At 35.6% G+C, this 26,568-nt stretch overlaps 2 protein-coding genes across 11 annotated transcripts in view; both read left to right on the top strand.

The window, feature by feature from the left end:
* LOC127679296 (NKG2-A/NKG2-B type II integral membrane protein-like) overlaps positions 1–18,180 on the top strand; it is a 30,032-nt gene extending 11,852 nt beyond the window's left edge. The window contains exons 1-7 of one of the 10 annotated variants that reach the window (XM_052175024.1): positions 2,470–2,813; positions 3,144–3,245; positions 3,899–3,949; positions 4,383–4,534; positions 6,269–6,369; positions 6,693–6,835; positions 8,104–8,192. In XM_052175024.1, the coding sequence (XP_052030984.1) occupies positions 2,645–2,813; positions 3,144–3,245; positions 3,899–3,949; positions 4,383–4,534; positions 6,269–6,369; positions 6,693–6,810 (693 nt within the window). In that variant the 5' untranslated portion in view covers positions 2,470–2,644 and the 3' untranslated portion in view covers positions 6,811–6,835; positions 8,104–8,192. The other 9 variants (XM_052175026.1, XM_052175025.1, XM_052175017.1 and 6 more) reach the window with 9 other exon arrangements.
* Positions 18,181–20,918: 2,738 nt separating this feature from the next.
* Positions 20,919–26,568, top strand: part of Klrk1 (killer cell lectin like receptor K1) — a 10,096-nt gene continuing 4,446 nt past the window's right edge. Inside the window, exons 1-3 of the mRNA XM_052172915.1 lie at positions 20,919–21,142; positions 22,426–22,533; positions 25,916–25,954. Coding sequence (XP_052028875.1) covers positions 21,103–21,142; positions 22,426–22,533; positions 25,916–25,954 — 187 coding nt within the window. The 5' untranslated portion in view covers positions 20,919–21,102. The remainder of the gene's footprint in view (positions 21,143–22,425; positions 22,534–25,915; positions 25,955–26,568) is intronic.

Genomic DNA, 26,568 nt, shown 5'->3' with positions numbered 1-26,568 from the left:
GTAAGGGAGGACAGCAGGATTCAAGGACTCGGAGACACAACAGGGCTTGTGTACATTTGGACTCAGACTGTGGTGGCATGGCAGGGCCAGCGGAGGATGAAACAAAGACATGTCTCTATTTCTAACCCAGAAGTTGTCTCCAAATTTATTAGCCCCTTGCAACTAAAAACATCTTCTCCAAGGGAGCCACACTGAGGGAAAAAAGAAAAACACTATTAAAGATAGGTTCTATGCACAACTATCAGTGGCCAACACAAAATTAACTCAATGGCACATTTGGAGATTTGAGATTTGCTGTCTCAAATGTCACCAGATTTTCTTTTTGTTTTTCTTTCTCTTTGATTTACTGGTCCTTGTAATAATTATTATGACTTCTGGTTTGGTATTTTATGGGATTGCTGTGTGTGTGCAAATGTGCGTGTCTCTCAGTCTCTATGCATTTCTTGTACTTTTTCTTTGACTTTTTTTTTCTTGTTCAGTTTTTTGTTCTATTATGAATTGTTTGGTTTTGATTTATATTATTATTTACATGTCTTTGTTTTCTAATAGAAGACAAAAAAGGACATAGAATCAGATGGAAGGTGTGAAGGGAAAAGATTGGAATGTGTTATGGAAAAGAAACAATAATTAGAATATATTATATATTTTTTTAAAAAATCTCTTTCAATGAAAGAGGAAGAACTAAATCTCTTGTGAGGGGAAGCTTGGTGGTTGTGGTTAGTCATTTCTCACCTTTATAGGACATAAACTAATTCTTGTGAGATACCCAGAAAAGGACACTGCAAAAAACACACTTAGAGGACCACTATCTCCTTTCAACAGGAACCCAAAGTGTCCTGCCATGTAAATGTGAGATAAGAAATAGTGATTTCAAAGTCAGCCCTATGAGAATTTCCTGTTCAACCTTCAGTGATACATTAGTGAGAAATCTCCTTCTCCACTCTTGACCACTCTGAGGCTCATGGGGCAACCTGCAAATTCACAGTTTCTGCTGCCCTTGGTTTCTGCCACAGACATACCTTTTGGTTCTGGGCTCCCACAGATCTGCTGTGATTACCATACCTCACTGAAGGAGGTGCAGCTTTCTGCTAACACAGAGAGCTTGTCACTCCTTCCTTCTCTGCACCCTCTAAGTCAGTTGAGGGGACACTGCAAATGCGACATGTAAGCCAACTGAGGCACCGTTCAGATGCCAAGAAACAAATTGAACACGGCAGCCTCTAAACAGCTCAGATAAATGGAAGTGTGTGGAACACACTGGGGCGGTCTCAAAATTCTGTCTTCATTGTCTGTGGACAGTTAGTCATACTATGGAAAACGCTAGGGGCTGTCTCAAAGTTCTGTCTTCATTGTCTGTGGACAGTCATCCTATAGAACACACTAGGGGCTGTCTCAAAGTTCTGTCTTCTTTGTTTATGGAGATTTAGGCATCCTCTTGTGTTTCTGGTTTTTTTTTATATTTTTTTTTAATCAATGTACTTAAACCTATAGCTACAGACAACCTGATGATGAAGTATGAAATCTACATGTTGCAATTTGTGCTCTGTGGTTCTTTGGACAGAAACATGTATGTTTATCCCAGAGGGCACACACAGAACCAGGGCTTGACAGGCTAAGCCAGGTATTAAATGCTTTACATGAATTCATTGTATATACTTGAACCTACATTTTAGAAGAACAAACAGAACTATTAGATTCCAACTACTAATAACTTTTTAACAGTTATAGGTCTCAAAACCAGAATTAGTTCTAGATCTCACTGATTCTAAGATGAATGAATTAAATTAATAAATAAAATCTTCTGTTACAATTAAATTAACAATCAACAAGAATGGCATATTTTAACAACCATATGTTTGATGGGCAAGTGTGAAGCAACAATATTCAATTATAGTGTACCTCAACGTATCACTTTATATTTTCAAAGTTTAGCTGTTATATCAATAATTGATTATTTCCTTGAGTAAAACAAGAAAAGTAACCTTTAAATATTTCAAATATTGTTTAATTTATACATGTTTATTTTTACAAAAACATTTTCCAATATTCACAATATTCTCATGTTTTGTAATTTCTTTGGACACTTTTATGGATCTAATAGATGCTAATTTAATAGCACCTGGTTCATTTTATTAAATTAATATGAATTATTGACTAAAAATAAGATAATGCAAATAATTTTAATATATCAACCTTCCTACTCACTATTTTTAAACTCATTTTCTGGTCCTTATTGAATTCAAACATCGTAAAATGTGTGCAGAATTATTTTCTATTAAAGCATAGGTCCTTTTAATGAAGATATTAAAATATATCATGGTGTTAATTCTATGAAAATTGGATCTAACATATAAAATTAGCCCTTTATTTGTGAACCTTTTTTATCTCCCCAATTTATTTTTCATTTCCCCTACTAAAAATAATTTGTCAAAGAATATTTGTTAAACCATAGCAACATTAGCTCAAAATCCAAAGTAAAATTTAGATATTTCAACTGTGCATAAGAGACAGTTCTTTGGACTCCTCCCTCTTTAGTGCATCAGAATGTGTAGCTTCTTCAGTAGGATCACTACAGCATAGAACACAAGTAGAATTGCCACAGAGCCCAGAAGTGGTATCACTCACTGGCCTGTGGACAGGAGTCATGAGTCGCCTGCTCGGAACTGAACGTACCTCAGAACCCAGGAAAGCCGCAAAGAAAACCCAGTCCCAGCTCCGTTTCAGTAATGGAGCAGGAGATCACCTTCTGGAGTTTAGATTTCAACATACTTCCCAGAAGCATCTCAAGATCAGCAGGCACTGCTTCTGCAAAAGTAAGGCATCGAATCTCAGCATAAGGGGTCTATGGTGCTAGCCAGCATGCGAAGGTGGGAATAGGCCCCTTCAGGAAGGAAAGGAGCTGTAACTTGACCCATGCAGTTATAATGCAAGTTGTGAACACGGCTTCATTCAGACATTGTTGCAAGAATATATGAATCATTTTGTTTACTGAAAATGCAACGTTATTTGCTACAGAATGGTTGCAGCATGGAGGAAAGCCTGCAGGCTGAATTCGTCCTTCTGACTCTCTGAGCTCTCTTCTGTGTAAAGCCTGTGAGCATCTTTGTCGTTTTCTCTCTTAACACTTCCATTTTTACCTGCAGATTTTGCATCACCTCCAGAGAAGCTCATCACTGGGATCCTGGGCATCACCTGGTTTGCCTTACTGATCGCTTTGGTGATCTCAGCCAGAATTGTTTCTCCATGTGAGCATGCTTTTGAGATATCATAAGAGAGCCCTCCAATTTAATGACCAAGAGTCTCTCAGCACTCCTTGCTATTAAGAAATATAGCTTTTATTTTCAAGTACATATTTTAATTAAATATGCAATGGTTATTTTTATTTTGTCAAACTTATAAATGACAGGATTAAAAAATGATAGGATTGTTATTGTTATGTTTGCAGTTAAGTATACCAGTTATGAATTTACAATTCAGCAACACATTTCAGAATACTTCACTGAAAAACACAAAGTTTTGAAAGTATCTTCCCCACCAGGGGTTGCATGGTGAACATGTTGAAATGCAGACTTTTCATTGAACTAATTTTTCCCAAGTTTCGAACATATTATTCATAGTTTAGCAACTGCAAATGTATTCTATATTATTTTAATTCAAATAGCACATCAATTTAAAACTAAGAAACTAAAATTGATTATGATATGTTTATATTTTAAATTTCTTAAGAAGGACTTTAACTCTCCAGTTACTGACCCAAAGAGTCAGACCTACCCCTTCCTCGTTAGAACCAGAAAGGTACCTTCCACAGTTACTAATTCAAAATGGCCTCAGACGAAGAAACTAAAATTGCTACCATTATTTTCGAAGTAAATTTCGTAAGAATGTTTTAACTCCTCAGATACTGAAGCAAAGGCATGGATCAACTCCTCAATGACTAGAACCCACAGAGGTACATCTTTCTTCTCAAAGTTCTGATATTTGTATGCATTACATTTAGTGTCCTACCATGCAAAAATAATATTAGGTTTTTAGGAAGAAAACAATCTAGAAAGATGAATGCTACATGCTCATAAATAAACATTAAGGATGAACTCTGATAAGACAGAAATGAATTTCACTGTGTTAGAGCAGAGCTTACTATCCATGACTGAAAAAAACCTGTAGCATGAATATTTGCTTTGTGCTTTAGATAGACACACAAAGACAGTGCCAGAGCACAACTTTTTTCTTTGTTTGTATGCTTGACTATATATTTTCTTTTACATTAGCCTCTAGGCTGGGTGTACATATAGTTTACATGAATGTTCAAACCTATAAATACATATTAATTTTTATTATTAAGTTCATGTTGCTTCTAGATATAAACCACGCTCTATCTTCAGCACAGCCTTGTGTTCCTTGTCCAAAGGAGTGGATATCATATTCCCACAATTGTTATTACATCGGTGTGGAGAGAAAATCTTGGAGTGACAGTTTGGTTTCCTGCATTTCCAGAAACTGTAGTCTGCTTCACATAGATAGTGAAGAGGAGCAGGTAAGAGCTGACGTGCGTCAATCATTGCTTCCTGTCAATGCGATGGCCGTCCAGCCTATTCATGTTATTTTGTTTTCTCAGAACAGGCTCTCACTGTGTAGCCTTATCTGTCCTGGAATTCATTCTGTAGACCAGGCTGGTCTCGAAGTCATAGAGATCTGCCTGCCTCTACCTCCTGAGCGGTGGGATTACTGGTGTGTGCCACCACCGACCTGTTTTGTCTTATACATGTCTCATTTATTTACAACCCTGCATAGTATTTTGTTGTCTTATTGTACAATGTTTTATTTGTATTTTCTGGTAGCAAATATTTACTTCCAAGGTTTTTTGTTTTATTTTATGGAAACCATTCTTGTACAAGTGCTTTTAGTCTGAAATAAACTTTGCCATTTAGTTTTACTGTAAATGAAAAAAAAAACTATATAAGTACTGATGGTTCAGAGTGAAAGGTGGAGGTAATTACAGTCAGATCACGAGACAGATGTATCCATTTCCTCCAAAGTCCTCCCCTGTATTCTCTCATCAGGTCTTTCTGCCCCAAAGCAATTTTCTTGACTTTGGCTTTCATAAATTTTCTTTGCTGTAGAGCTGTGTGTGAGTGGAACCAGCCTATGTGCATTTTTATCTTGCTACGCGTGCCTCTCTGACAGTGTTTGGGGCAGTTCATCCACATTATTGCCCTGATACCTGCAGCTTGCTATCACCTCTTTATTATGTGAGGATTCCATTCTGAAATCCATCTTCCTGTGTGGCAGTGGTGAGAGTCAGGCTCTTGGGTGCAGAACTCTTCTACACATGACAGCTATATGAACCACAGCCCTACCCTGGTATCCTTTTGTGAGGAAAAAAATAATTTCTCTGGTTAACCATATTAACCATTTCTTGTAAGATATCACACTGGCCCATGATGGATGACAGATCCCACAGCCTAGCACTTTAGTCTTACCTGTGGTAGTTTCTGATGAGACTCCCTTCCACACAGGAGGGATGAATTTATAGGACCCACCTGCTGCAGAGTGGCCACTCGAGGACAGCATGTAAAGTCATTTCCTTCTGTCGTGTGAGGGACAGGAGATGCCTGCCTCTCTCCCATCCCTCATCTTCAGGTGCCAAACCTTATCAACTTTCTATTTCTGGACTTTCTAATTCGTTGCTTGTGCTTTTCATAATTATTTTCTAGAGTTAACCTTGTTTTATCACAGTAGCCAAGAGAAACATTAATATTATTGCATATCAATGCATCAGAACACTCTCATACAACAGCAGGAGCTGAGCTACAGAATAATGCAGTCCCCAGAAAACAAATGTTCATGTATCACATCACCCAGTTCTTCAATAACAACCCATTAATTTTCTTCTAAAATCAAACTCTAAGGAATTGTAGAAAAATAGACTGTTTGGGGCACAGTATCCAGAGAATTTCATGCATAGTATCTGAAATGTTATTTAAATCCTTGCTATATGTGTATTGTTAGTATGAATAACCATAAAATTATGAAAATTAATAACCATATTCCTCACTAATTGAAGAATAAAACTTCTAACTATAAGCATTTAAAAGGTAATTCCAGGCCAAAATTCAACACACATGTGAATGTTTTGGCAATATAAGAAGTGTTCTCACTTTAATAAGTTGATTTATATTAAATAATAGACATATTATGACAGAATACACTAACACATTTTAAAAAATAAAAGCCTTCATGCTGATAAAAATCCCTTGCTTCCTGGTAGGCATTTCTGCAATCTCTTTCATTTGTCTCCTGGATTGGATTATTTCGGAAGAACAGAGGTCAGTCCTGGGTCTGGAAAAATGACTCAACTTTCAAATCAAAGTAAGTTTTTAGGAATGATACAATTGACATGAAAAAATATGCAAAGAAAGCCTCAGAAGAATGTTGTCGACAAATGAAGCTGAATTATAGACAGACAGAATGATGTTAACTTTCATGACCTGCTCATCTGACTCTAAAGAATGGACTACTTGGCTTTCATAACAATTACCTCTTACCACACTCTTAGCGAAGGTGCCACTGCCGACTTTCATGACTTTCATCAGACTCTTCTTTTGCAATGACTTATAGGAGTCACTCATTTGGTAGATTAGCAGAATATATACATACATATATAAATAAATGCTGTGTTTGTACTGTTGTAGGATAACAGAGATTTCCCATGATGAGCATAACTGTGCCATGATGTCAGCTTCCGGTCTCATAGCAGACGACTGTACAGCTTTACATACATACCTTTGTAAGTGCAAATTCACCAACTGAAACACCTGCATTTGAAGTCTGCCAGGTAATGCTATATTTCATAACCTGAAAATAGAGTTGTGATTGTGCATATCTTAAACTGTATTATATCATTTGTTCTAATGACACATTTTTTCAAAAACAATCATTGGAGTATATAGTAAGCAAACAAAAAAGTAACAAGTATTACTTTAGTATCTGAGTCTTTTTGCTCAAGATACTCCTTATAATATTAATTTCTAACATATATTCCAGGAGGCTTTGTGAAGAAGTGCTGTTACATTTAAAACTTACTATTCAATGCATGTTCATAGGACTTTGTAGAATTGCCAGTTGTATATTGCAAATCAGCTTCTGTAGTACATTTAAGGCACCACTTCTAATCTACATTTTCATATATATACATATATCCATATTTTTCTGTGTATAGGTATCTAAGACTTTGTGTCCACTAGATATACTGTAAAGTTGTGATTGTGTATATCTTAAAGTGAATTACATTATTCGTTCTAAATAACACATTTCTTTCAAAAACAGTCATTGGAGTAGAGTAAGTACACACAAAGTAACAAATATTGCTTTTGTATCTGAGTCTTTTTGCTCAAGATATTCATTATAATATTAGTTTTTAACAGATTATATATATGTGAAGATGCTTTGTGCAGAAACACATTTTAAGCTTACATTTCAATACATTATCGTAGAACTTTGTAAAAATTCTTTGTAGAATTTCCAGTTGTATATTGTAAACTCATCTTCTTTAGTATATTTAGGTCACTCATTTGTTATCTACATTTTCATACGTATGTGTGTCCTTGTATATACATACATATGTGTTTAAGACCCTTTTGTCTTATAGATATATTTAAATATTTTCTTAATATTGTTTCACTGTCTAAGGTGTTCAAAAGTTATAAAGAAAAGTTTTTATTAATATAAAATCAGATATTTACAGCTTCTTAATAACAGTTCAAGGACCTTTAATCTTCTTCATAAGTCTTTTGTTTCTTCTTTTTGATTTTTAAACTCTCACATGTTGTTTACTTATGTCCTTTTGGTTTTGTGTGTGTTTGTGTGTCTGCACACAAGTTCACCCATGTGAGTGCATTCATATGCGATGGAGCATACACAGAGTTCAGAGGGCACCTAACAGAAGTTAAAAGGCTATTGGTTACATCTATATCACTCATGCTACTATTGCATGAAAGGGTACACCTTGCCTGTCATGATGATATCATTAATACAGATGTTCCACAGATGTTAACAGGTTCACTGGTGACACTTTTACCCAATGGCCTACATATTGCCTTCCAGGACTACATACTATCCAGAAAGAATGAAGCTTGCAGGAACTCCAACTTGATTTCTATATGTCTGGCCACTAGAGCATCGGGAGTTGTGAGGTCTTCAGAAATATGAAGTTATTATCTAGTTCTGGCATATAGCCAATATTGCAATAACCTCTATAATGGGTGAGTCCTCTGGAACCTCCCTACCTAATAATGTGAAGCAAGGTAATGCCACTTCACTGTAATTACCATTCCATAAGCAACTGTTTCTGAGCTCCCCTGTGTACTATCTCTTCTGTGTTTAAATGTATTAGTTACTACTTTTATTTTCATAGACACAAACTAGGATTTTTCTCAACCATCTTGCCAAACATCATTTGAATATGACCCAACCATAAAACTTCAACGAATTTCTACTACTTGATTCCTGTACCCTGTGCAGATTGATTTTTTTTGTCTTTGATCCTCTATGCATGTGGACAATTTAATTGAGATGTTTCTCTAAATCTTTAAAATAGCCACTGATATCCAGTCCAATGTACTACCAAATGGGCTTGGAATTCAGAATGCTAGGACATACAAAGGCAAAACGAAACTTTATTCCAACTCCACATGAAAAGATCCACGTACTTACTGCAATTTTACATCAAAAGAGTAATGAATGTCAGGTGTAGTAACATGGATGGAGGTGTCATCATATCCAGTTCTCTGTAATCCACAGTCATTCTCCTTGATTCATCTGCTTCATTTTTCACCCTCAAACAAAATTTATCAAAAGTGATATGAGGGTGCTTCTTGACATCTGTACTCCTATTTTCTTGCTTGGGAAAAAGGAACATGGTATATGGGGTTGGAGAACCAACTATTTTTCCATCTGTACTATTCTATCAACATATCTATGCATGACTGCCCATTGCTTGCAAAGCTACAGGGGCACATGAGAGCTCAAGACATTCCTGGACTCACCCCCTATACTGAAACAGTGATCTGATCCTCAGTAGAAAACCATCAAATCCACAATTGAACCTGGGGCCTCTAGGCCCATTCATGACGCTCATCTGTAGGCAACTTTGGCCATGCCATTATAGAAATGGCTAAGAATGTCTCCCAGAAAATATAATTTTCCTTCAGAGCAAAAGTTGCAGTGAGGACCATAGGCACTCAATGTCCACTAAGAAATTCAGGCTTTGAAGCCCATCAGGACTATAAGCGTAACATTTGGCTTTCTATCAAGTTTATCTTCAGGAACTCAAGTTCAGTTGAAACCTTGTTTCTTCAGCTTTTAAGTGATCTGGAAATAACTTTTCCCTTCCCACCCTTCATGCCTCCTCCATCAGTATATAAAATTTTCCTGCTTTCTCATAGGGTGTCTCCTGCATGTCTTTGCAATAGCCACTACAGCTAGAAATCACACCATTCCATTCCGCAAAGGGAAGTTTGATCCCTTTGGAACTGCCTTCACAGACACACCACTCTCAGATAGTTCAACCTCAGCTGTGTTTTATTACTCATACAATGGGCATTCTCCAGCCCATTTGTATTCTGTTGGGTCTCTGGGCATCAATTTGTTGCATTGATTTTCCTCAGAAGACACACAGAAATACTTATTTATTCAAGAACTCATCTGGAGACACCAAAGAAACTTCTCAAAGGAGACAGATGAGGATAATGGATCCCCTAGAACTGGATTTTCAGGCTATTGTTAGCTGCCTGACATGGGTGTAGCAAACTGAACGCTGGTCATTTGCAAGAGCAATGAAGTGTTTTAAGCAGTGGGCTATATTCAGCCCCAGATATTTTCATGAATAATCAATGCTGTTGTGTCTATTATACATTTGTGTGCTTTCTGCATGTATACTGAGAATACTTTGAGAGTTGATTCAATTGAACTCTATATGACTCCCCTTTCTATCATAACTCTGGTGCTTAGAAAAGTAATTTGATTGAAAACAATAATATATTAAATAATGAAAAAATAAGAATTAAAAAGATAAAAAAAGGTTTTCATGAGTCAAGACTTTCGTTATTGGGAAAATGAGCATATGTTTTAGCAATTAACAGTAATTAGGGGACTTTAGTTTATTTAAAACAGGGAAAAGATTATTGACGAAATAATTTAATATTTTATGTTTTTATATGAAATATGTCATGTAATCTCTCTTTAAATTTTGATATTCAAATAGGATCAATGTACTTACAATTTTGACATCCAAATAGGAACCATATATTTAAAGTAAATTTCATAAAATATATAAATTATTTCTCAATGCAGTTGGTAACTTGTATAATAAAAGTCACAAGTTTGTAGTGATGTTTAAAATATAGAGATTTATTTTCACCCAATCTGTTGTGGTCCTTGATTTCAGATGACCTAAACGGAGCTTGAACGCACTGGGATTCAGCCTGCAATTGCCGCTAAACTCTGTTTTATATATCACAGAAACCGGCACATAGTCTTTACAGACTGCTCTCTCCCCAAAATAAAAACACCATCCCATTTTAGTATGTCACATATTATGTATTTCAAAAGCTACTCGTGTTCACTGGGATTTTTTTAATAATATATACTTGGAGAATTTAAAGGTTAATTGATGTGGGAAGATGAAGCCAGTGTGTGGGTGTCCACTTCCTGTTCTGGATCTCAGAATGAGGAAATTGACTGATGGAAGTGGATAGCCACCTGCATTTATCAGTCTCGGCTTCTTGATTGTGGCTGTAATATGACCAGCTGCCTCATCCTCCTGCTGAGTGAACTGTACCTGAAATATGTGTTAAACATAGTCTCTACTATGTTGATTTTGTCCAGGTGGATATTCACAGGATCAGGAAAAGGAAATAAGACAGAGAGGATAAAGTGAATTATAAAATATTTTATCAGTAGATTCAGAATGGAAGGGGTTACAAAGACAAAACTGCATAAAATTCCAACTCAACATGGAAAGATTGTACCACTCAGCAATTTTACATTAAAAGCATAATATTAGGTTTAGCAACATGGATGGAGGTGTCATGGTATTTAGTTATCTGTAATCCACACTCATTCTCCTTGACTCATCTAACTTTATCTTGTTAACCCAAATAGCATTGTAATATTTATATAACCAGTCGATCATCTGTTCTTACCTACAAAATGACAGAAAAGACATCTTATTAATAGTTACCTGAGATTATTGAAACCCACTTAAAAAAGCTCTTAAGAGACATATATAGGCACATAAAATATTCACTAAATCTTCAGTACTTAAATCATCAAATATTCAAATTTAATTTTAAGAAGATTCAAGTTCTAAAAAACAGTCTTCTTTTAACCCATTAGATATTTATTGTTTCCTAAAATTCAGACATCAAAAAATAATCTAGTTTAACTAATTCATCCAATATCAAATATATGAGAACTCTAAAGAAGTGCCAGACCTAGGTTATACTTTGAACAATGTAAGCAGAGACAGGAGACTGCTTGTCTGGCCACATAAGCAGGTAGGAGATTTACACAAGACAAAATAGGATTATTTCTAAGTACACCAGTGTGCTACTTCTGTTTCTGCTTCTCCTCCTTCTCCTTCTGCTTCTGCTTCTGCTGTTGCTTCTGCTTCTGTTGCTGCTTGTGTGTCTGCTTCTCCTTTTTGTCTTCTCCTCCTCCTCCTCCTCCTCCTCCTTCTTCTTCTTCTTCTTCTTCATCTTCTGAGGCTTCTCCTCCTGATTCCCTCCTCCTTTTCCTCTTCCTTTTTCTACTCCTCCTACTTGTTTTTTGAATGATTAACTAGAGATTAATCTTTTGTTCTATATTTCTATATCATGTAGCAAAATGTGAACCACTTTTAGTCACTTTTATTTTGGTGACAAAATTCCATTGTTACACTGGCAGAGTATACACAGATACAGTCTAGTATTCTATGCTTAAAGCACAAGATTACTCTCCACATCAAGGCACCTGCCTCTATTGGCAATTCAAGGGGGTAGCACAGGCTCACAGCCATCATTAAGTCCTAGTCTGCCACTAAGTGCCTGGTCTTTTATTAGGAAAAGCATAATTCTGTTATGTGGACAACATGAGTCTGGATAACAACCATTCAGAATTACAGCACAACTCAACAGGTCTTTTGCTTATATATTGTGGTTTGTGGTTTTGTGTTTTGGAGATTTCTGTTGGGTGAATGTGTGTGTTTTAAATCTATCTATAATGTTTCAAGTGATTATTTTGCTAGATGAGGAGATGGGGAAGGTGTTGAAAGAGTTGAGAGAGGGTGTACTATGGTAAGAATGTATGAAAAAATCCATTTTCAGTCAAATTTCTTAATTGTTGAGTTTTATAGAAGTAGGAAATGGCTTGTTCTAAATCATAGTTGTCTTCTTTTGTATTATGAATGAAGCTTAACTGGAGGTTAATTCTCAGAATAAACATTAGCAGAAGTATTTTTCTCACCAACTCTAAATGTTAATTACTGTCAAACTTTTCTCTCTTACTATTTTTAACATGTCTGGTCATATTGGAGACAGTGCCTACTCCTTTAGCTAAATCCTGCTTTATGTAACTTAATGTTTCTTAAGCATATATGTTACGTTACATATAGTTACATATAGTTACATTAGTACGTTCTTTATAGTGTCAGTTTTGACTTCAAGCTTCTCCTGTATCAGTAGTCCCTCTAGTGATGCAAAGGCCCTCTAAAGGCCTCCTCTCTTCTTACTGCTGCATTAGAAATAACATTTCAATATAACTATTGAAGAAGAAACACATAAAACCATAGCATTGCACTTCTGTCCTGACAATGGTTTCCTCCATAAGGCAAGACACTTAAATTCCACCTCAGTGGATGAAAGTAGTCTTTTTTTCCAATATTAACTCAAAATTCTACAGTCAGAAATTTCATCTGTGAAATCAAGTAAGTTGTCCGCTTTTGTTACACAATGGTGACAAGGATTCAGGTTAGATGTTCCTATCCTCAAAAAGAGAAATGTATCAAAAGAGAGTCTGTGTCATTGCCAGACAAGGATCCCTGGTATCTCAAGTATTACCTTCCCTATGGTTTCATTGAATCCATTTTCTTGGGCACAGTTAAAAACTGGTATCAGTTGTTTCCCCAGGTAGGCAATCCAGGCTACCAGTGGCTCTGCTCTGCTAGGTCCCTGAATGTAGCCTTGATCTCATGGTTCATGACAGAAATGTAAATAATAAATATTACCCTATCTATAGCCAGACCTCTGATGAAGGATTTGAATTTTTTATTTTTTTTTAATTTACTTTTTTACACCCTAGAGTTTGTCCCCCATCCACCCTCTGACTGTTCCACATCCCATACCTCCTCCCTATTCCTTGTCTCCACAAGGATGTCCCTACCACCCATCCCCCACACCAGCAGACCTCTAAACTCCCTGAGGCCTCCAATCTCTTGAGGTTAGGTGTACTTTCTCTGACTGAATCCAGACCCAGCGTTCCTCTGCTGTATGTTTTGGGGGCCTCATATTGGCTAGTGTATGCTGCCTGTTTGGTGATCCAATGTTTGAGAGATTTCAGAGGTACAAGTTAATTGAGAGAGCTGGTCCTCCTACAGTGTTGCCCTCCTCCTCAGCTTCTTTTAGCCTTTCTCTAATTCATCCCACAGGGGTCAGCAGCTTCTGTCCATTTGTTGGGTCTATCTTCATCTATCTGCATCTGACTCAGCTGCTTGTTGGGTCTTCTAGAGTGAGATGAAAAGCATTCCTTAACTGCTCTAGAATTTTGCACACTTGAGAATTACAATCCTGTGGTGTTCATAAATGATCCATACCTGAGACATCTTGAACCATAGGACCTCACAGTTAAGAGATGTGTTCTAATGTGTTGGTTTTGTTAAAGACTATAGGAACTTTAAAGCTAGACTGAGTGCATTCTATGTTATAACATAATCATGAAACTATGTGGACAATGAACAGAAAATTGTGGCTTAAAGTGTTTGGGACTCAAGGAGTAAAAGGGTGGAGTTGTGATGGCGAGCATTAACTGTTAACTTTACAGAATCTAGAATAACCTGGTAGATCGGCCTTTGGACATGCTTCTTATTTAATGGCATTAATTGAAATTGTGTGGCCTACCTACTGTGGGTGGCACCATTTTCTGACTGGAATCCTGGACTATATATATGGAGAAAGGGAATGGAATGGCAATATGCATTCATTGAGTCTGATTCCTAATGGTGAGCACAATGTGACCAGTTACTTCCAGTTCCCGCTGTCTTGATTTTCTCTGAACTGCAAGCTACAATAAGCTCTTACCCCCCTAACTTTCTTTTGCCAGGTTATTTTGGCACAATAACAGGAAAAGAAATTAATATAATATCAAGATAGTGTCTTCTGGATTCTAGGAGTCAGAGGACCAGCATGTCTGCTATGCGAGAGCATCATCTACAAACAACAGAGAGTTATATTTATGAACTTTCAACAATATTGTCACAAAAGTAGATGCAGTACATTTCAGAAAGCTCCAACCTTAGGTGAATATGTACAGACAACTAATGTCTAATCAAAGAATGAAAATCATTCTTTGCTGGTGAACTCTCTAATAGATTATCTAATGTGGTCATCCCTAAACATATACACCATGAGCAACACTAAATGGATTCATTAGGATATATCTATATATACATATTTTTGTGTGTGTGTGTGTGTGTGTGTGTGTGTAAAACAGTAACAATTAAAGGTCATGAACTGGGAGAGAGTTGAGGAGCAGGGAGAAGAAGTAATAATGAGAATGTAAAATTCTCAAAAAACTTAAAGTAAATGTTAAAAATGAAGAAAAAATTCTTACCAAACTCATAAATGAAACCAGAACCCTGATACCAAAATTAGATACAGATAAGCAAAAAATAAAAATATACACCAGATTTTCTAATAAACATGGATGAAAAACTCAAAAAATTATTCTGCAATGATACATTTTAAAAGATATACAACATGATCATATTGGAATCATTTCAATGTTGAAAGAATAATTAAGTATACACAAAACAAAAAATGTTACAATGTGCACAAATGGGCTTAAAGAAATCTCTTGACTGTATCAATAGATGGTCATAAATTTTTTTTAATAAGGGTCAATATTCAAGATTCATTAACAATAATAGCCTTGGAGAGAGAGAGAGACAGAGACAGAGAGACAGAGAGACAGAGAGAGACAGAGACAGAGAGACAGAGACAGACAGAGACAGAGAGAAACAGACAGAAACAGACAGAGACAGACAGACAGAGACAGACAGAGATAAACACAGAGACAGAGAGACAAAGAGGTACAGAGATAGACACAGAGGGACAGACAGACACACAGAAATAGCATAGACGAAATATACTCAGCATAATAAAGGCCTACAGCCAACATTATACAAGATGGTGAAAAACCAAAAGTATTTCATTAAAAGTTAGGAGACAAGATTGTCCTTTCAACTGTTATTCAGCATGACGCTTGGAGTCTTAGCCAGAGAGAGAAAATGAATACATATTTCTTCAAACTGTCTTTCTCTTTTAAAGGTTATGCATCATCTTACTTCCCTGGCAATATGCCACATATATTCAACAACTTGACTCTGATTTTCCTCTCCTTCCTTATGCATTTCATTTTGCTCACGTACACTCAAGTGTCTGACCTTTTTCCTGTCTTTCATCACTTCTAACACAGTTCTGGAAAGGTTGAGAATTTTCACTTAGCCATAACCACACATCTGTTAGTTTCATTTCTGAGCAAGTGTCCAGTGACTATCTCTGATAACAGCCAGTTTTAGATTCACAGTTTGAGGTAAGCATCCTGCCCGCCTCTATCTTTCTCACCTCAAAGGGCACAGTAGCTTCAGTGGTGTGCACAGGAAGAACTGGTGTGCCAGGGGGTTAGTGGCCAAGAAAACCATTAGTTATATCTTGGTGGTTAAAATCAACTACTAGGTGAGATTTGTAGTTCATTGTGTTGATGGTTTTCCTCTGGTGACTTGAGGCCAGGCACTTCACAAAGCATAGCACCTTGTCCTTACAATACACATGCAGGAGCTTAGACAGTCAAGTTACTACTTATCCTCAAATTCCCCTATGGTTTATTCCATTCATATGAAAGGATATCTTCTGATGGCTATACTGCATCCTTTAACAATTCCACAAACCAAAAATTACATTGCCCAAATGTTCTGTGATGGGTCCCATGAGATAGTTGTAGAGTGACCTTATGCTCAGTACTGAAAAATGGTAGAATTTTTCTTAAAAAATTAATAATTAATTAATTAATTAATTAATATTTTAACCCACTGCACAGGACCCGTCTTGTGCTCCTCTTTAAGATTCCTTACCAGGACTGAATAGGAAGAGGTTGCTCAATAGGTAGAGTGCTTGCTGTGTACTCTGAGGATTGGAGCTCACATCCAACATCTACATTTACAAGTTGGATGTCCTGACTAAGGCACCCTAACTCTGATGGATTAAATGCCTCCTTTTGCCTTCTAAACATACTCATAAACAAGTGTGCATAATCATGCCAACACGTAAATAAAATCTATAAAAATATATTGAAAAAATTATTTTTCACACTGTCTTGTTTGGGATGCTTATAATACAATACCATAGGCTCAGTGTTCAGCTTGTCCTCAGCTTCACCAAGGTGTTTATTTTGAAAATTTTCTCTTCATCAGTGTATTTAACTGACTGGCTCAGGGTATACATTACTGTTTGAAGTAAGAGTATGGCCTTAAGAAAGGTGCGCCATGGAACTGCCCTCAGGGTGCAGATAAAAGCCAGCTGCCACTCCTTAGAGTCATACTCTGGGCAACTTGGAGCCACTCTAACAAAAGCAGCCTGGTCATCAGCATCACTAGGGCAAGGCATGGGGCACATCTAGTTTTACCTAAGCATAGACGCACAATAATATTTTAGTAAGGAACATCATCTGATGTGTTGCTTAATAAATACTTGCATCCAGATGGAGTGAGTTCTGCTGAGGAGCGTGCTTCATGAACAGCAAGATTCAGAGCTGCCACGGTTCTGTATAAAATCCCAATATGTGCCCCTGGAGTAGGAGCACTTACACAACACATCTTATCTATTCAAACTCATAAAACTCAGGCCATTACTGGCTGCACATCAGGAACAATCCATGATAAAGATAAACTCTGCTATTGTCTGAAATCCTGGGGAAACATGAGGCTAGTATGACCCCAGACAGTCTGAAGGAACAGAATTCTTAATGAAAGGTATGTTAAATTGGTGGACATGGTTTGAAGTTTTGCCTCCTGGCGGGGGGGGGGGGGGGGGGGCGGGGGGGGGAGGTGCAGTTTCTGCCAGCTCCACACACATAGAGGCTGAAGGCTGAGCATCCAATAATGCTGAGCTCCAGAATCATAATTGTGGATCTGATCCAGCTCCCTTGATGGAGCCACTTCCTCATATTTCTCACATTGTATGTAAAATGACCTCCTATTTTTCATCTATTCATATGACTACCTCTTGTCTGTATGCTTCCGCTTTTTATCTTGCACATCTCTGCTCTCTTATCTGTTTCTCTTAGTTAATACAGCTTTACTGTTAGAAAGAAAAGGTTCTTCAATGAGAGATGTGACCTCCAATTACCTGTGGGAGTAAGAATACATATTTAGGATTAAGTTAGGAATTAGGCTGGTATAGAAAGCAGCAATACTATGGACTTCTCTAAAAACCATGAACTCACTAGCCTTGGGAAACCAGTTGACCGCTTTTCCAGTACTAGGTCTGACTTCCTTTCTCTTGAAAGGAAATGAGCCAAAGCTTATGCACAGGGTGAATAAACCATTTACATTTTTTTCTTCTAATTTCAAACAGAGATTGAAAACCATATTTTATATTTTGGCACCTCTGATTCCCATATTATATAATGGCATCATTTATTTTTCAAAACTCCACTCTATTTCCTACCATTAAAATCATCATTGTCAAGGCCTAACATCTAATTATACAGTTGTTAGTTACTGCTAAGACGTGAATTCCACTGTTCCACCTTTAGGGATATTGTGCCATCCTGATCATTGTTGTGGTTCTTATTTCAGGGAACGTTGAGGAAGAGAGGTCAGGAAGACTGGAGAGCCAGAGGACCAGCGGAGCTGCTGATTATAAAAGTGACAGAAAACTTCAGTCATGATATCTCATGATATCTCATGCTGCCTACACAGGACACATACAAGTATAACATCTATAGACACTGCTGACATAGAAGAGGGAAATCTCATGGCACTCCTCATAGACAAAGAACTACAGAAAACTACGAAGTCCTGAGATTTGGGGGAAATAGTCTTCTTTGGAATGGGCCCCCTAATTAGTTATCAAATACCAAGTGGTCAGTCAGTCCTGAAATCAAATACATGCAAGTAACACTAAAGAAACTGATCAAGTTTTATTTATATATTTATTCACATATATTCAAGTATCATATATATTATATAGTTGTGTAGATACATAGATAAATATATAAATAGATAATATTTAAATAATAACCATTAAAGAAGCACTTAAAGTTCAAAAAGAAAAAACATGAGTTTGAGAGGGAGTAAAGGGGGATATGGAGACATGGAGAGGTTGAAGTAAAGAAGGGGTAAGAGGAAATGATGCAATTATAATTTAATTTAAATTTTAAAATAAAATGGCTTTTAAACATTATGCTTTAAAATTCTGTGTGTATGAGTGCTTTGCCTGCATGTATGTGTGTATGTGCCTTATGTAGGTAGGTACCTGATGTATGAGGAGACCAGAACAGGGTAACAGTTTCCCCACCACCACCCCAAAACTGCAGTTATATGCTCCACTATGTGGGTATTGGGAAATAAGCCGAAGTCTTCTGCAAGAACATTAAGTGTTCTCAATTGCTGATCCATCTCTCCAGCATAACAAAATAGCAAATAATAAAAATAATGTCACCAACTTTTGTTTCTTCAACTGTGACTTCCTGGATCTTGGATATGTACTTGATACACATTTAAGATTTTCCTAAAACAAAATCGAGAGTACTGGTTAAAATTGAACCAAATATCTAAAACATGCTAGCAACACTTGACAGCTTTATGAATATTCAGAACCTTCATCTTTTCTCACAAATATTTCACAATGCTTCTGTTATTAGTTTACCTATACATTTAACAAGATAGTTGCTGCTATTAATCTTTTATCGTTAACAATATAGTAGCACTTGCAAGTTAATGTTATACTCTTATGTTACCACTAGTCCTATTAAGTGACTATTAAATTATTTTTATTTTCTATGTACATAAACATATCATCAATCTTTGTAGGATTATTACTATGCATTTCTTATTTGCATGTGAATACATAGAGCATATATGGGTGTATGTGTATGTCAAGAAAAATAGTCCCCATGGTTCCCCCCTGTGAACTGCAGGAGATTTGATTCCAGTAAAATGAGCCAAAGCTTATGCACAGGGTGAATAAACCATTTACATTTTTTCTTCTAATTTCAAACAGAGATTGAAAAACATATTTTCTATTTTTTCACCTCTGATTCCCATATTATATAATGGCATCATTTATTTTTCAAAACTCCACTCTATTTCTTACCATCAAAATCATCATTGTCAAGTCTAAAATGCTTTTACGTCCCGACACTTATCCACAAACTGCGATCAAACCTCATTCACCAAATAAGCCAAATTATGTGTGACGGGAAGTATAGCAGTGCTGTGGCTGTGTGGAGTTTCTTCTCAGGAAGGTGAAACTAACCCTCTCACATCAGCCTCAGAGATGAAATTACTCAGACATCTTTACTTTCAGTTCCAATTCTTTTCTGGGGACAAGACTACATTTTCTAGTTGAGTAGAAGGCTTTGATTCACAAGAAACAGGACCTCACTTCTCTGCTCAGGTCTGTGAGTGTACATGCTTATACATATTTTTCTGATAACTGTTTTCCAGAAAATAGGAGTGATATGTCAATTTAGCAAAGTTATATAACTTTTTACATGTAGGGTAATTCTAGCTTACATTCAGAAATACTAAAGGCAAATAGTGCTTTACCTGTCTGAGGTTTTAATATATTCTGTATCACAACATCCAGTGTCCATAATTAGGGCAGTCTTAAAGAAGAGTAAGGAGACTGAAGAGTAAGAGGTCGTGTTGCTGAGAGAATAAGCCCTACCTCTTAAGCAAAATATGTTTTGGGGATTAGATGTTTGAATGAGAATTAACACAGAAACGAAATAATCATGTGGAAGGTTGTTTGGCTTCAGAGATAACAAAACTTCACATTCGTGAAGAGACAAGTTGTATGCATTTCATTCAGTTTTCATAATTACATATGAATAGTGCTCATTTTAAAGACCTGAGCAGTATATATTAAACAAATACTCTATCAGAACACTGCTAGACAATGGAAATGTTACAATATACACATCTATGAAATTATTTGAATGCTGATGTTACATCATTCAATGTAACAATGAAACATGATGAAAATGGTGATGGACAGAAATTTTACTAAAATATGATGAGAAAATGTGCAACAGAAATTTATGTGTCTGACATGTATTTATCTTATAAAAAAAATTCATCACCAAATAAAAACTACAAACAGAAAATTTTATCTGCTAAAGCTCTATGTCAGGAAGCCAAAAAATGTATTAGATTTCTCAATGTAAATAAATTAAAAAGTACTTAATTATTTTTTGAATCAATTATTCAAAATATAGTGGCTCTTTATTTTATAATTAAAATGTTAATTAATTTCCCATTGTTTTAGACAAGCTGTTATTTCCATTGTTTCATAGCAGAAAACTCCATTAGAATTCATTTTGTCTATTTAAGAGTCCTTTGTGTATTACAGGAATTAGGCCAGAGCCAGAAGTAGTGTCACATATCTTTAATCTCAGTACTCAGGAAGCAGAGGCAGGTTATCTCTGTAAATCTGAGGTGAGCTTGGTCTGTACAGTAAGTTATAAGGTAGCCAGGGATACAGAGAGACTCACTGTCTTTAAAAGATGTTAATTAATAAATAACAAAAACTGGCTTAGTTTCTGAAGTAAATCTCTCATAATTATCACATGATGGCATTGATTCGTGATCGAAGGTCTCATCACCCAGGTACGTTGTGTCCATGTGAATGTATGTATCTGCTGCTCTATAATGTTAACATGCCAAGAGTCTATACAAGGCAATGTTAAGGCATGAAAAACCACTGACTGTTATTCTCATTAGGTTGATTTCCTGTTATGCTTATATTGCATTTAAAATTTAGTTTTTGAAATTTAAAAAAGATTTTTTTCCTTTCCTTCATCATCTACTTACTCCACTGTGAAATCATTTATAACATTGGATGGATTGAAGTAATGAAAGGGCTTGAGGACTTGGAACCAGAAGAGCTGAGTTTTAATCAAACTTTCGCAGCTTTCCATCTTTAAATTGGGGCAGTCCATGGTCTCTGTGCATTTTCAATTTTTTATGCCAATAGAAAAATAAACCATGCTGAATTTACCTTAGTAGATTGCTAGACTATGCAATTCACGGAATATAGAACTTAAAAGTGTTTCTTATTCTAAAAGTGTTATGAATTACTCATAGACTGAATATGTCTGGTATTGAAATTTTCACTAAACATAATAACCTGGACTCTATGGGTCTTATAATTGAATGATGTGCAAACAATGTTTAAGGCTAATATTTAAGCCTAAAAGAAAATGGATAATATCTTTTCATTTACACAATGATCAAATTGATGATGGAAATTTTAGAAAAGAACAAAATGGGTTTTTCCAAAATGTGCTTTGTTCAAAGAAAATATTGTTGTACTTATTTTGAGACTTAGGAATCTTCTATTTAGGTTTTTATATGCCCCAGCCCTCAAGGAATTTGGCACACCAGTATTTACTGTTTGTATGCAGTTGGCATTATTCATACCAAGGTCATCACAGTTTATTTCATTGTTATCATGACCACAAGATATTGTGTTGATGCCTTTTCTCTTCATCCTGTACAAATCTGAATGCAGATGTTAAGTTATTTCTGCTTATCAATATTACATCTGGGTGTATGATGTAATTATAGATCCATCTTCCTCTATTTCCTTCCATTATATAAAGCTTGCTTTGACATTAGATTTCATTTTCCACTATATGTTGGTTTAGTTCAAAAATCCATACTATTTTGCTAACTCTAATTCTCCAAGGAATGAGCATTGTTATGTCTGTTAGGAAGTATAAGCATCTTATTAATAAGGTAACAAAAAGCAAAGGAAACACACCGTGCTTCCTTTTCAAAGGATGATCATGGGTAGTATATCCATAGAAAGACTAGGTCAAAGTCAGAGACTTATGCTTCAAATGGCAGAAAATTCATGAACTTGCATCAGCTTGAATTTTTTTATCCAGAGATGAACAAATGCCATAATTATGACCTCAAGCCAGCAAAGTGGGATGCTTCTCAAGGGCAGCAGAAACAAAGATCAGCACTAACTACCAACCAAAGTGGAGAAAATGGTATGTGTTGGATTATATTTGTTTCCCCAAGATGAACTGCAGTGAATGTGGAACCACTGATATTGTCATTCATGGTGCGGACCGTCCCAGCTGGGAGGATTGAGACTGGGGGCCAGGGTTTTGGATTTCAGGAAGAGGCACAGGTTCAGAGAGTGACAAGCAGAAACAACCACACACAGAGGTGGTTTGAATCTGAATGTATTTAGGAGCTCTAAAGTAAGGATTTTTATACATGAAGAGTTGGTATTACCATTTTAAAAGATGTATCCAGTGAAGCAGGCACAATTATCATAACCATTTGGCACAATGAAATGCAAAATTAATCAGGTATGTTTCCCATGTAACAGATTTAGAGGATCAATTTATAGATATTATCAATCTTCCTGATTAGAATACAGAGTGACCTGTAGTTAACAGCAAACCTTCAAAAAGAGTTTAAAGTTTCTTATACCCCTGGGTCTTAATGAGTTTCCAACTTTCATCTTATAAAAACTTCTTGAAATTTAATTTAAAATTGTACTTAATCAGTGCTTTTCATAACATAGTGTCAGAAACGCCCTCATCTACACATGCATAGCCATATAAATTTACATGCTGTTGGGAGGTTGTAATTATGTAAATGAATATGAGGCAAAGCAATGTAGTTCTTAGAAAAGAGTTGGCAGCCAATGACTCTACTTCAAAGAATAGATTATCAGCCTGGGCTATTAGGATCACCTTGTGAAAAAACGAAGAGGGTAAATTGAAAGCAAACTGCCTTGAGAACTACTGCTCAGAATTATCCTCTAGCTAGAGAGTTCCACAGCCGGTCCCAGGAGACTTCCCCCACTTGGGGTCAAACGCCTCAGCCTGTGGAACTTGTTGTCACACAGAATCTACTGGGGTTGGTGTGGCAAGGACCCTTATTCTTTTTACTTCCCCAGGAAAGTCAGCTGTATTTGTTCTAAAAATAATATTAGAATGTATAATCAAGTTACAGATGATGAGACAATCTGTCATAAGGACAACTGAACCAAGAATTTTGGTAATCTGCCTTTAAGGAAGAATATATGGTAGACTATAGAAAATAAATTTTAAAAATTGTCCAACTATCTTCTTAAATGTGATAGAAGCAATACATTGAGAAAAATTTTAGGGACCTTTCTGAATGTAGTGGGGACAATTTGTACTAAAACCATTTCAAGCTAGAGTATTATCAATATTAAAAGTTGCAGCAATTTATACAAAGGAGGAAGCCTGAGCCTGATGTGTTCTCTCATATCTGCCATCCAGGACTTGGTAAATGGAGGCAGAAGAACTTAGAAGAGAAAGTTATCCTGAGCAGTAAAGAGTTTAAAGTCAACTTGGTTACATGAGACACCATCTCAAAAAATAAGATAGAATAAATATCTTTAAAAGAAAACCAACAAATTCATCTACAAATTTTGATTACCTCAAAAGACTTGAGATCCCAGAGAGTGAAGAGGTCTGATGGGGTGGGAGTGGGGCATTGGGGATATCCTCTTGGAAATGGGGGAGAAGAAATAGAGTGGGAAATGGTCAGAGGGCAGATCAGGAGGGGGGATGAAAACTGGACTATAAAAAAAAAGATTAAAGGATAAAAAATGTAAATTGAAATAAATAATTAAATAAACTAATAAATTAACAAAAGTTACATTAAAAAGCTAATTTTAGGAATTCAATCATGTGATATGTAATAACTAAAGGTGAATGCTTATGTAATTGTGTGCATGATGTTAAAAACACAATTCAATACAAATTTTATTTTATGAAACTTTGATTTTCAAATTTTTATAAACATAAATGCTGTCTTTAATATAAGGATGAATGTATTAAAGGATTTTTCAATGTAATAATTGAAATGTAAAAATATTATTGCCACTGTTAAATACTTTTTTGATGTTGCTAAGTGATTAGGCAAGAAAAGGTAAAAATGAGATATCAATCACATCAGAGTTTAAAAGCAAATAAATATATCAACATATTTGAAAACTTGCAAATAAATAATAAATGCTGATTAGTTATATAATTTGAATGCAGACTTGATTCAAAATTAATGCATAAATGAAAATAAATTTATTTCATAAAACTATAAACAAACTATAATAGATGAAAATTTTATGTCCAAAGATTTGAAAGATGTAAAATAAACATTTATATTAAAAGTAATATACTTTAAATTTAAAATGCATTTTTCATATCTATAATAAAAATATAATAAATTACTTTATTACGTACTTTAAACTGCTAATGAACAAAGAATAAAGCACACATAATAGAAATAGAAACTATTCAAGGATAAATACAACACTTTACAAATAAAATATTTGTGTGTGTGCACAGTTAATGTGATTCTATCAGCATGCCATTTTTTAAAAAAATATTATTTATATTTCATCTGTGTGTGTGTGTGTGTGTGTGTGTGTGTGTGTGTGTGTGTGTGTGTGTGCATATAGGAGCAGGTGCTCATAGGGACCAAAAGAGGGGGCCAAATCCCAAATAGCTGAAATCTCAGGTTATTGTGTGCTGAGAATAGAACTCAGGGCCTCTGAGTTCTGAAGAGTCATACTCATTCCTAACTGATGAGGTAACTTTCAAGAGTCTTATTTTTAATTCTTAAGGAAGAAATATAGTGTTGTAATACCCATTCTACTCTGAAAAGGAAATATGTAGTAATATTGTAGGCACCATGGAATATTCAAGCATTTTATGAAGGTAGGAAAGTTCTATCTGTAGGAAATGGCTGCCTAGCGTATGTATGAAAATGCTGATACATATGGTATGGAGCCATAAATTGATAATAACAGCACTTCATGTCAATAACAGGACACAGGTTTATTCTATAAGTCATGATATGAAAATTCAGTGTGCATTCAACAAAGAATATCTTCTGTAAATTTCATTCCTTTGAAATTTCACACACAGAAACTTAAATGAACCAATAAAAATAAATATGTGACATTATTATAAATGCATTTTTTCATATCTATAATATGAGTCATGAAAGAAAGCTTGGCAAAATCAACCTAGGAAAAATAAGTCATTTCATCCCTCTGAAGGCATCATGAATAAAACAGAAAGAATATCTGGAACATATTTATGCAAAATATAAGACAAACAATGGTGTCATAGTCACCAACTAAGAAGTATTAAACAAACAGTAACTTGATAAAAACAAGAAAAGTCTCATGGAAATAAAAATTATTTACATTATTTAAGTGTAAATAAAAATGTATAACCTTATGATGAAAGGAAATAAATTGCTGAGGAAGATGCAACGAGCCAGGAGATTTTATTTATTTATGCTACTATAATATTAATCTTTGTGTACTAAAAGTTTCAGTCACCAGAATGCATGACACCTGTGCTCTTTGTGCACTAGGTATCATAAGAGGAAGATTCCCCATAGGAGAACTCAAAAGTGAGTAAGAAAACTATACTATTTCTAAAGCCAAAACTTAGCATGCAATTGAAATGCTTACTGGAAAAATTAAAAATCTGTTAACAGAGTTTGTGCAGCTGTCAATGAAAGTAAATATAAGAATTTATGCCATTTGACTTCATTATATGTCAAAATATGGCATAATCCTAGGATATTACCCTAACCAAAAGACAGAGAATATTTTACTAATATCTGAAATGCATGTTCTTAAAACATTGATTATAAAGGTACTCATACATAATAGCTCTTGAATCTACATAGAAAATAAAATTGAAAAGTGTGATTTATTCAGGGAGCAGAAAATAGTAATTTAATCTGTAATCCCACAACCCAAGGTCTGAGACTGCAGGACTGCAAATTTGTGTATGGCCGGAGGCTTCATAGTGAAACTTTGTGTATAAAGGGAAAAAATGTTTAGAAAGCTTGCAAAGGATCATGGATCAGAATGGACACCACATTTAGTCCTCTTATATTTGAGTCATCTGAGTTCTTATGCTGCTCGGTCTAAGGACACACATTTTCTTTACATTCCATAAAGATGCACATTTATTCTAAGCAGAAAGCCTCCTTGGTCCATTAGTCTTCCTTTTGCT

Source organism: Apodemus sylvaticus, chromosome 2 (assembly GCF_947179515.1).
Source record: "Apodemus sylvaticus chromosome 2, mApoSyl1.1, whole genome shotgun sequence".
Lineage (NCBI taxonomy): Eukaryota > Metazoa > Chordata > Mammalia > Rodentia > Muridae > Apodemus > Apodemus sylvaticus.
The sequence above is the reverse complement of the archived record's forward strand: the minus strand, read 5'-3'. Positions and strand labels throughout refer to the sequence as shown.